General features: G+C 40.0%; 1 protein-coding gene across 17 annotated transcripts in view; it reads right to left on the reverse strand.

The window, feature by feature from the left end:
* myo18ab (myosin XVIIIA b) overlaps positions 1–12,451 on the reverse strand; it is a 132,102-nt gene that overhangs the window by 26,319 nt on the left and 93,332 nt on the right. For all 17 annotated transcript variants that reach the window (XM_028465700.1, XM_028465704.1, XM_028465699.1 and 14 more), the window contains 9 exons: positions 12,099–12,226; positions 10,888–11,042; positions 10,641–10,764; positions 9,343–9,450; positions 9,098–9,190; positions 4,218–4,328; positions 3,392–3,496; positions 2,596–2,742; positions 2,379–2,492 (listed from right to left, as the gene is read on the reverse strand). In XM_028465700.1, coding sequence (XP_028321501.1) covers positions 2,379–2,492; positions 2,596–2,742; positions 3,392–3,496; positions 4,218–4,328; positions 9,098–9,190; positions 9,343–9,450; positions 10,641–10,764; positions 10,888–11,042; positions 12,099–12,226 — 1,085 coding nt within the window. The remainder of the gene's footprint in view (positions 1–2,378; positions 2,493–2,595; positions 2,743–3,391; positions 3,497–4,217; positions 4,329–9,097; positions 9,191–9,342; positions 9,451–10,640; positions 10,765–10,887; positions 11,043–12,098; positions 12,227–12,451) is intronic.

The following is a 12,451-nucleotide window of genomic DNA, read 5'->3' on the forward strand; positions in this document are numbered from 1 at the left end:
CAGATGCACAGTTGGAAGCAGCGATCTTGTCATGCCGAACTGCCGTTAGCATAGCCGTTAGCGTTGGATGAGACTACACTTCTGGGTCACGTACTTTGGCAAATCAGAGAAATATCAAGGTTACTTACTAAAAATATCCACGTCTATCTGGGGCAGAATCATTTTTATTGCACTCTCGCTTTTAAATTCATTATTGGGCTCATGGAGTGCATAAAGGAGCTTTGAACGCACCTTCTGCTGCTGCAGCATATGAAATACAGAGATGGACACTTGGGAAAAACACAACGTGCCAGCTGTCGGCATCAAACGTTCATCAAACCAGTTTTACAATGGGCTGTCAGAGCCTCTTTGTCTTTCACACCTTTCTATATTGGATATCTTTGGCTCTCTCGACTGTCAAAAAACATGCCAGACTTTTTTTAAAGCACAGCAATTACAAGAGGAGAATGGTGAAAACAGCTGCTTGACCAAAGATCTGTCAGCTGCATGCTCATTCTTCCTGAAAGGCAGTGAGTGGAAGATTTGGCTCATGCCGCTGCCCTCCAAAACCTTTTTTTGCCATTACCATCTCACTCATCAGTCCTCGAATTTCTCAGCATGCTAGGCAGACACGCAAAAGGTCATCCTCAAAGACAGTGTTTCAAAGCAAACAGCTGGTAATGCAGGCGTCTTACAGAACAGCTCTGTCAAAGCAGCCAGGTGTATCTGTCCTTTGCCGTTAGTCCTTTCTAAACTTATTACATCCTGAAACTTATCCTGACTGACAGTACAAAGCAAACTGTTTCCCAGAGGAACATCTGACATTGAAGGATACACAGAGTATAAGTAAAACTTAAGGCTTGTTACACGACTACTGCAATACTAATGAAAAACGTGAATATGCATGTAGAAAGATTTCACAAGATCAAACCTTAGGCTATGATTATTATTGTGGTGAAATCAAAACAGTTTAAATCCACAAACTCCAAAGGACAAACACAGCTGATAGCTGAAAGCAATAGCTTTTACTTGCTACCGTTGTCCAATATCAACAGACATAGTATTCATAGTATGATGAAATGTCAAGAGATTACATTCAAAACAACTTTGCAAAGAAAGAACAGCAACATCAAACATCTTATTAATTTACATTTTACATGAGTGTCACTGGTCACTGCCAATATTCACCTGTCATTGGTGAGTGGGAGACTTCACTCTTTGAATGATTGTGACTGAATGCTTAGTGAAGGTCATTGAGGCACTTTAGCAGCCAGGATTTGTGTCAAATTGATTGCTACAGGGTTTGTGGCTACAGATGTGGCATACCTCCACTAGTATGACTTAAAGCTGCAGTATGTAAGTTTTTTTTGGCAGAATTTGGTCAAAAATTCATAATCATCTTTGTGCATATTGTAATCCAAAGTGTTGTGAGTGGACAGTGAATCTCTTGGCCTCTCTGTTGGCCCTGTAAATGAGGTTTAGAAATCCAGGAGGGTGACACTGCATTTCAGCCAGCCAATCGCAAATCTTTCTACAAACAGAATGCTCCATGAGGTGTTTTGGGGTTACTTTTGGCTGCTTGACTTTAATCAAGCGAATTCACGTACCATCAATAGTAAAAGTGCAATGGTGGACGTTCCAGCAGAAGTCCCTAACACGCCGTTAAGCACAACAGTTACACGGCAAAGCAAGCAGAAAAAGAAAAACCGAGGTGGAAAAGTCTAAAGGCACAAACGTATTCGGGAGGAACGGACTGCTTTGCGTCCTCGCGGATCCTTGTGACTGTGCAGGGACATGTTTGCAGTCTGGGTGTGGAGTGGTGGTTGTCACTATGCTCTGAGCCACTCTGAGCTTTCTGGCGGGGAGCTGATGGCAGCAGCTGCTGTTCAAGGCAGTAACTAGAGAGTGGAAAACTCTCCAATAACACAAGATAAAGTCCTGAAATTTAACACTAGTCTCTATTGAGAAAAAAGCTGCCAAGAGCTCCACAGTTGTGCGTTACAAGGATACCGGCACAACAGGGACGATAGGTTTCGAAACAGGGTGGGAAGGGAGGGAGTGTGGTTTTTTTCTCATGATACTACATCCTGCCGCCTTAATTCATTTTATATAACACCATCTGAACTCAAATAGGGCATAGCTGACATTCAAAGCCCTTCATTAAGAGCAACTGAAGTTGCTGAGTGTTGCTCAAACACACTTTGGCACATAGAGAAATGGGATTAAACAACAGAATTCCTCATTAGAAGACAATCCAGTGCACTAAATATTAAAATGGGTTTGGGCATGAATGTCGTAAACTGTGTTGCTGACAACCTAAAACCATTCTAAAGCACCTGAGCAGCCACTTGTATTTAGTCTGAAGCAACAATAGCAAAGATTCAAAGCGTTGCACTCACAGCCTGTTTGGTTTTGGAGATGTCTTCCATCTGAACGTGCAGATCTTCAATTTCAACCTCCATGGATTTCCGAGCTTTAACAGCTGCAGCACATGTGAACTCAGACTCTTCCAGCTGAATCAGACAGATAGATGCAATGTTACCATTCCACTGAGACAGCGAATACACAACACGTTCAGTGTTTCTGGAGCATTCTTTTGGAGTGTGTCATGGCTACCTGGTTCTTGAGCTGGGCGATCTCCCTCTTGCTTGGTGCATTGTTCTTAATGTGGTCCAACATGATCTGGGCATCAGCCAGAAGAGCCTTGGTTCTTTTCAGGTCTTTCCTCAGGCGCTTCTCGGTCTCTACATCACCACCCCTCACCTGGAAAACACCACATGTGACTCATCTGCCTCTTATGAGGAGAACAACTATGTGCCCGCACATTTATGTTTCAAACATAGATTAAAGAAAAGCTGTCAATGATTATCTGACATTAGGCCAGTTAACTTCTATGGTGTATTTTTTCTAGCTGAAATGTGAGTAATTAGATAAGTTATTATAAAATACTCACTGTTATATTTAGTGGTTTAAACCTTAAGGACATGAATGTATATGAATGACCAAAAACTTAACAGCAGTAAAGCAGGTGTGACTCAGTCTGCATTAAACTTAAGACTTAAGACTGCTCTACTGTAAAGTGTCTTGAGATACCATTGGTTATGATTTGGCGCTATACAAATAAAAGATTGATTGATTGATTGATTGAAACTTAAATGACATTTGGTCTGCAGTAAGAAATATCTTCAAAGAAGATGTCAGAATAGAATTAATTTCTCCTGTACTATTCACACACACACATGCCGTTTCAAGTTCAGGCACCTTTTGAAGCTTGCTGGAGCACTGATGGATCTAAAGAGTGAGCACAGTGGTTTCCAGGGGAAACAGTGAGGTCACTGCACTTCTGGATCATATCGATTAAACCTGAGTCACAGTTTGACAGTGTGTCTTTCAGTGTGTGGGGGGCTGGTACCTGGTCTTGTGCGGAGAGAAGTTTTGACTCAAGCTCTCTTCTGTCTTTAAGCACCTTCTGCTTCTCATCATGCTCCTCCTCCAGCTGGACTTCCATTTGTTTAAGCTGAACACATGCACGCACAGTGAAAAAGACGAACTCCCTGTGGTTACATGTGAATGCAACAAGGAGCATTCAAAACAGATTTTTGTAAAAAAAAAAAGAAAAACAAACAATTACAGATTTTTCTCTAATTTAACAGATAACATGGATATGATTCGTAGGGCAAAAAGTGCTTGATACCGGTTTAGATTACTACTGTTCAGTAATCCTCTGCCAGCTAAATCTTTAAACTTAACAATACTCCATTATTTAAATGGAAAACTACTTATAAAAATGTACCTCTTGTCATTTTTTGTACTAAATGCAGAAAGAGCATATAGCTTCATCCTGATTGCTTTCTTTATTTTTACCTCCACAGAGTTATTACAAGCTATGATCTTATAGCACCAGAGGAGTGATGTCTCTTGACATCATTATTCCTTCAATAGTGCTTCAGTCTGCACCAGAGGAGACAACACCGAACAGCAATAACTGCTGTGGTGACAACAAAGCTGCAGATGCACTCAGTCAGATCCCAGAAATAAAACATGAACTCTATCACACGATACACACATCAACATGCTCCCACTCATCACTGTGCACTTAACATGCATCAGTGGAGCCATCACTCAGACACAAAAGCATTAGGATTCAGAAAACACGTAGCAACACATCACTGTATGTATTGATGTATAAGTGGGGGAAAAAAAAAACATGGAATTCATGTGTGTTGTGTCCGTCTGACCTTTTTGCTACAGGACTGTCGGATCTCCTCCACCTCGTCATCTTTGTTCTCGATTTCCTTGGCATGGGTTTGGCGCAAACGCTCCATCTCCATCTCCAGACGTAGTTTAGCCTGAAAGGAACCCAACGATTAGGTCAGTTGTTGTGCAATCTTTCTTAAAAGTGGCTGACACTTGAAGTTTGTTGCTTTTACCTCATTTTTATTTTAGAGGTATTTTTTAGCAACATTTTGAGTGAAAATCTATGAATTTTTAAGTTCCTCCACAAAAGACAGCAGTGGAGTCTTTCACACATAGCTCTTTGATCCGCACCACGCTTCGCTTCCTCCGATACTCCGGCCTTTTTGTGATATGTGAAAGCTCACTCAAACTCTGGTGCGGAGCAAACAAGCAAACTCTGGTGGGTCTCGGTTCGCCTCAAGCGAAGCACGGTGCGGTTTTTAATCATGTGAGAAAGCAAACAGGACCAAATATAGGACTTTAAGTTGAAGCGCAATAGCAACCCCATCAGTGACAGGGCAGTGGCGGCACACAGCAATCACACACAGTCGTCGCGCCAACTGGAACACGCACACACTCACGACCCAGCACTCCAGCAGGCAGCAAACACACAAATATCCATCCATTCATCTATCCATTGTCAGACCTGCTTTGTCAGCACACAAACATTTCCTCACTCGCTTCCATATTTCTCCCACATCATTAATTTATGTCACTTCTCTCTCTTCTCCAAACTGTTCACCAAGTCAGCGATGGCTGCACACCTGACTGCTCTGTTTAATATGTGTATAAATTCTCACATCTTCATACATTATACATCCTTACCGTTAGGTTACCAGTGACATGACACCTCTGTGCGCTGACGGGTGTGAGACAGAGCAGCATCAGCTGTGTTTATGTAGCGCATTAGCACAGGTTGTGGGATTATGGGTTATTTATTATTATTATTAACGACGTTTCTGGGGGGTTTGTTTTAGGATTTCCTTTTGAAAACATAGAAAAAAGGACCAAATACAGGATGTGACGGCACAACAGGGCAGGGGAACACTCATATAAACTGTCGTCACGGCAACGAGCACACATACATGAAAACACACACACAGTGCTTCTTTATGGGGCCATTACTGTAACAAAACTATAGGTGCTGGTCATATAATTAAAATATCATGAAAAAGTTGATTTATTTCAGTAATTCAATTCAAAAAGTGAAACTTGTATAATGTATACATTCATTTCACACATACATACATTTTCAAGTGTTTATTTCTTTTAATATTGATGATTACAACTGACAACTAATTTCTGAGTATCTCAGAAAATTAGACTATTGTGGAGAGATTCAATATTAAAGAAATTTAATGAACTCAAAACACCTGCAAAGGCCTTTAAATGGTCTCAGTCTAGTTCTATAGGCTACACAATCATGGGGAAAACTGCTGACCTTGACAGTTGTCCAAAAGACGACCATTGAGACCTTTCACATGGAGGGCAAGACACAAAAAGGTCATCGCAAAAGAGGCTGGCTGTTCACAGAGCTCTATGTCCAAGCACATTAATAGAGGCAAAAAAAGAAGTGTACAAGCAATAGGGATAACCGCGCCCTGGAGAGGATTGTGAAACCAAACCCATTCAAAAATGTGGGGGAGATTCACAAAGAGTGGACTGCAGCTGGAGTCAGTGCTTCAAGAACCACTACGCACAGACATATGCAAGACATGGGTTTCAGCTGTCGCATTTCTTGTGTCAATCCACTCTTGAACAAGAGACAGCGTCAGAAGCGTCTCGCCTGGGCTAAAGACAAAAAGGACTGGACTGCTGCTGAGTGGTCCAAAGTTCTCTGATGAAAGTACATTTTGCATGTCCTTTGGAAGTCAAGGTCCCAGAGTCTGGAGGAAGAGAGGAGAGGCACAGAATCTACATTGCTTGAGGTTGAGTGTAAAGTTTCCACAGTCAGTGATGGTTTGGGGTGTCATGTCATGTGCTGGTGTTGGTCTACTGTGTTTCCTTAGGTCCAAGGTCAACGCAGCCATCTACCAGGAAGTTTTAGAGCACTTCATGTTTCCTGCTGTTGACCAACTTTATGAAGTTGCAGTACCTGGTTTAAGGACTATGGTATTCCTGTTCTTGATTGGCCAGCAAACTGGCCTGACCTTAACCCCATAGAAAATGTATAGGGTATTGTGAAGAGGAAGATGTGAGACACCAGACCCAACAATGCAGAAGAACTGAAGGCCACTATCAGAGCAACCTGGGCTCTCATAACACCTGAGCAGTGCCACAGACTGATCCATTCCATGCCACGCCGCATTGCTCCAGTAATTCAGGCAAAAGGAGCCCCAACTATGTATTGAGTGCTGTACATGCTCATACTTGTTATGTTAATACTTTTCAGTAGGTCAACATTTCTAGAAATCTTTTTTTTTTGTATCGGCCTTAAGTAATATTCTAATTGTCTGAGATACTGAAGTTGGGATTTTTATTAGTTGTCAGTTATAATCATTAAAATTAAAATAAACACTTGAAATATATCAGTCTGTGTGTAATGAATGAATACAATATACAAGTTTCACTTTTTGAATGGAATTACTGAAACAAATCAGCTTTTTCATGATATTCTAATTATATGACCAGCACCTGTACTTGTGTGCGTGTAATACAATCAGTGCGTCTCCCTTGTCCTGCAACAACACACATACATACACGACACAAACATTTCCACACTCATTGTGTTTATGGGTCATTTATAATCATTATAAATTAAGTTTCTTGTAAATTGATTTTATGATTTCCTTTGGAAAATGCATTTTTCTGACAGAAGTGTTGTTTTCGTCTATGGAGGCTGAAGTCTTCTGTCCAATAGGGGACCGACCGTTTTGCCCGTGTGACGTTCAGAAAGTTTGATGCACTTGGCAAATAGAATGTGTGAAAGTTGATGGGCCATAATGCCATTTGCTTCATTTATTGATCAAGATGTAAATCAATTTGAGCATCCTTTTTGACATCACATTTAATCAATCTTGCTTTTAGTCTCGTCTAGCTTCCATCATGTTAAAAAAGTGTTGTTGATGAAAGCTGACAAAATCCAGTCAGTCAGTCAGTCTGGATTCTTCATATGCAGCGATAAGGCACAGGTACTTAAGTGTGCTTGACTGCAGCACCGACTGTAAATATGATATTTTATAATGTTTAAATATAATTGATTTTACCATATTAATCAAATGTATTTACATTTTAATTATATTTCATTGCAACATACCTGTCAAGTTTTGGATTTGAAAATAAGGGAAATTTTCTGGCGCCCACTACGAGCCGTCCCACCCGCCCAACCAAGCTCCAGTATACCTTATATTTTAAGACAAGTGTACAAGAAATCTGAAATACCCACTTATCAACCACTTACTAAACACAATTATGTGAATAGAATCTGGTAGGTTGACCTTGATTAACATTGAAATGCTGTAAACATTCCTACTAGGGCTGGGTAATATGGACCAAAACTCATATCTCAATATATTTTCTCAAAATGGTGACATACGATATAAATCTTCGATAATTTTATTTCAAATAAAGTCTGACCAGAAAAACAATTCTGGGTTAAATTTGCTGATGCAAAGCACCACACAGACACATTTATTAACAAACAGATGTATTCCTAAAACTAGTATTTTGATACATAATAAGCTATAATATATATATATATATATATATATATATATATATATATATATATATATATATAGTGAAAATAAGGAATATATATGTATATTGATATATGAAATATTACAGTTTTCTATATCACCAAAATAGAAAACTCGATACATCTCGAATCTCGATATTGCCCAGCCCTAATTCCTAAATTATAAAACATAAATGTGTATATGAAGCAAGTGTTTATTTACTACACTTACAGTTTATATACAAGCCAACACATTACATATTTATTGTTAATTTCACGTTGCTTGTCTTTAAGTTAGATATTAACATTTTATTTTGATTATATATTTTATTATAATTTCTCATGCTCACTCAGGTGATTCTCTGGTATTCACTAATGACTTATTAGACACATTTATTACAGACTTTACATCATTTAACACTTTTTGAAAGGAGTGTATATTTGTGGCGCTTGTGATTGGCTGATTTGTCACGGTGACGTACGTGGTTCCTTCTGCTGTGGTAGACGTTAAAATCTCAGTTATTAATCTAACAGAACGTGTAACTGTGTCACATCCTGCTGCTCTTTAGGAAGATAAACTCTCGGTCATATTTTATTACGTATTTACACCAGTTCTTTGTTTTTTTCGCTGGGATGTCTTCATTCATCATCTCTGATCTGAGTTGTTTCCGGGTTTGTTCCCACTGTCGGCACTAATCTTGCGAGAGCTGCCACCAAGCCAGGCAATTTCCGGTGGTAGTTCTCGCGAGGCTAGTGACGCCGTTCAGTTTAGTGAGGCATCTTTTAATTATTACATTAAAATACAGGATATTGATGAGAAAATACTAATACGGGAAGATGGCGGGAAAGAGGGGTAAAATACAGGTATGTGCAAGACAGTTTTAAAATGACTAGATGGAAAACAACAATTATTACTGGTGATGCTGATGGTCTGGGGTCTAGTTTTGTTTGTGGTATGACACTTTTATCTTTAAATTAACACATGTATAGGTGGGCAGTGAATGTATTACAGTAAAATAGTTCACAAATGAAAATTTGCCTTATATTTTCTGCAGTATTAGTGAAATACTTAATATCTTAAATGATGAATGCAAAAATGTGTAGTGTAGTTTGAGATTTTACATAATTACGAGTGCACCACTAAAAAAGGCCCTTATTTTAAAGACAGAAAAGACAGGACAATGTCTAATTAGCTCAATTATTTACCTGCTCCAACATTTGAATAGTGCCAGCCTGCTCATCTAGCTCCTCCTCCTGGTCCTTCACCTTAGCCTCCATGTCACGAATCTGCTTCTTCACCTGAATGATCACAATATAGATTTAATAATTTCATATCAACTGTCTTTCATTATAAGAAAACAATCATTACAAAAAAGGTACAGCACAAAAGGCTAACAGCAAAACTGATTAATGCAAAAAGACAAAAAAACAAAACAACAAAAAAGAAAAACCTTTGCTAATGACGCCTCATCCTTGGACTCTTGAGAGTTGAGGTCTTGGAGCTCGGCATCCAGCTGGTCCAGCTTCAGGTTGACTGCACACACCTCCAGGTCTTTGTCCTGCAGCATGCACAACAGGAAATAAGAGATGAGCCATCGCAGTGGGGAGATGGAAGAGGAGTGATGGGTGATCAAGGTGAAGCTGAAGGAATATCTAACACGTGTGCAGTACCACTCACACCTAGTTACCAGGTCCACATGCACTTGTAGTCCTATGCTAAGATAACACCACCATGACTAAACAATATAGCAGGTACTAATATAACAATATTAGCAACTGGTGGTGAGACTTATATTGTTAAGCAGCCACAAAATGTATTTCTGTGTCTTATTCAACCACTAGTGGGTAAAAAAAGAAACAATGAAGTACTTTTTCTCTGCACCCTTAGGACTAGGAGCCACTTCTACAACACTGACCTCCACAATGTGTGTGTGCTGCTAAAGTTGCACTGGTGGGTTTTCTGAAGGCTGCAGTGACTTTTTATTCATAGAAAGATTGCCTGCTCTGTTTTTTCTCATGAAGGCTCTCCTAAATTGTGGGAAATGGTTTTAGGTAAAGGAAAATGTAAAGTTCTAACTACAAATTAAAAAATAAATACATTAATCAATTAATGAATTAATAAAACATACAAAATAAAATAATGCTCTAACACATTTATTAGAGACAGACATACTAACCAGCAAAGTATCACATGCAGCATCTAAATACATTTCAGCACAAGGAGTTAGTTTAGATTCAGACTACACAAATATTATGAAACAAAAATCCTAATCTGAAATTAAATGATTAGCAATGCACTCATTCTTTTGGATTTCTGAGGGAACCTTCAGATGGTTATCACAACATTTGGTGTCACTAAAGAATGGATTCATCATGGCTGGTGGTGTTTGAACCAAACGATGAGTTCACTAAACTCCAATGCCTTCCACTGTCAGCAGACATCCATCCCATAACGCACCTTTGGGATGTGGAGGAGCGGTATATCTACTGTGCATCATTGCAGTTGCAGCTGACACATCTTCTGCAGCTGTGATATGCTGTCACGTTATTATGAACCAACAACAGCTCCTTGTTCAATCTATTCTACGTTCATTTAGGGAAGGTGGGAGTAAAATGTTTAAAACCGAACAAAGAAGGATGTACTTAATACAGCAATAGTAAAATGTTTAAACAGTGCAGACAACATAATTTCCCCACAGTTTCTGTGGCCCCACATCTAATGGAATGCAACACATTCAAGAAGACACACCTGCAGTTGCTGACGGAGGCCGAACACCTCCCCAGCAAGTGTGTCTTTCTCTCTGGCGAGTTTCTCCCTGAGGGTTTTCTCCCTCTGCGCCTCTTCCTGTGCTCCACTGAGCTCACTGTCAAACCTACACACAGCAAGACACAAACACAAAAAAACTGTTTGGAAAAACTTGGAAGGCATTAGTTGGTGTTCATAAAGGGTGGGTGGGTGTGTGTGTGTGTGTGTGTGTGTGGGCATGTGTACTTACTTCCTCTGCTTCTTCTCCAGGTCATGGTTGCGGCTTTGTTGGCCCTCCAGGTGAAGTTTGGTGTCCTGCAGTTCTGACGTCAGTCGCTGGGTTTTCTTCTTCAGCTGCTGAATATTTCGCTGAGACTCATCATTCTCAGCCTGCAAGTCGCTGATCTGCCACCAAATTGCACACAGAAACACCCAAATGACATGGAGCATTTTTTACTATTTGAAAAAGCCAACTGATGGATACTGTTATACTCTATATTTGCCAAAAAGCCCCTGTCTGATAGTGACATCGTTCTTACACCGTTGGTATTTGTTGGGGATGTGCTGTGAAGTGCTCAGCCTGGCGTATCTGCTCCGGTCTGGACACATGCTGTATCGCTCTTGCTCGCAGCATTTTCTGTTGCTTCAGTTTTGCCTCCTATGGTGCGGCGTCCTGCAGTAATTACCCTGAGTAATTCCACCACTGCTTCCTCTTGTTGTGTTGTAAATGTCCAAATACCCTCTCTGTTTAGCAGATGGTGGGGTTCGAAATCGGACACATTTTTTTCCCAACGAGGATACGTATTTCTGCATACTGTTCTCTCTTTTTTTTTACCAGTCTCCCTCAGCTACTCGTGGTAAAAAATACTTATATAGGACCCCTTGTTTTTTCCATGCAGCAGAACTTGAAACACTGCCATGTTATTACACCTTGTCCTTGGGGATTCCAAAAACATTCTTTTTTTTTTAACAGCAAAATCGCATTTTAAGGTAATTTACCTTTAGTTGCATCAGGTCCTGTATCTGTTCTACTCGGCTCACAAAGTTTGATGTGGCCTCTTTCAACTCTGCGACTCATTCAGCTTCATCAAAATGAATTGCTGTGCTGTGGGCTTCCTATCCTCTTTAAAGTGTCTCAGCTTTTGGTTTATTTTCGCTTTGAATTTAGCTAAATCCTTCGATTCTTAGCAGAAAGCCATTAGCTCATCGCTGATGTCTTTAATGTCACTATCTTTTTTAGCTAGTAAGCTGGATGTAATTAGCATACCGCAACTGAATTACCATCCACATCTACATTTTGCTAGTTTTTTATGCTTCTTAAAGGAGATTGGGTTTGGGGAGATTAATTAGGCTTAGTATAAAATCAATCTAATGTGGCACTATAAAAACTAAGGGAGGTAATAAGATTCTCAGTTTCGAATTCTACCAACAAAACGTCCTTCGTTGACTGTGTTGGCTTACCCTCCTCTCCAGTTGCCGTTTGTTCTGCTGCTCCACCTCCAACTTGTCCTCCGACTCTTGCTGCAACCTCTTCTTTGTGAACTCGATCTCGCGAATGGCTCGTTCATACTTCAGCCTCCACTCTCCCCCTGTTTCACCGCCACAGGAAACACATCTCACTGGTTTCAAATATTTAGTACCACAAGAATTCAAAGAAAGAATTTTCTCTTCGATAGCAGGGTTCTCGCCATCGTTCTTGAGCGTAGTAATGACGTTGTAATTTTGCTCCCCTACGGAGCAATGGTGCCCTCTACGCTCCATTTTCAGCAGCGTGGGGGGGATTTTCTGTTGTTTTTTCCTTTTTTAATTGGTAC

This window comes from Gouania willdenowi, chromosome 13, assembly GCF_900634775.1.
Source record: "Gouania willdenowi chromosome 13, fGouWil2.1, whole genome shotgun sequence".
Lineage (NCBI taxonomy): Eukaryota > Metazoa > Chordata > Actinopteri > Blenniiformes > Gobiesocidae > Gouania > Gouania willdenowi.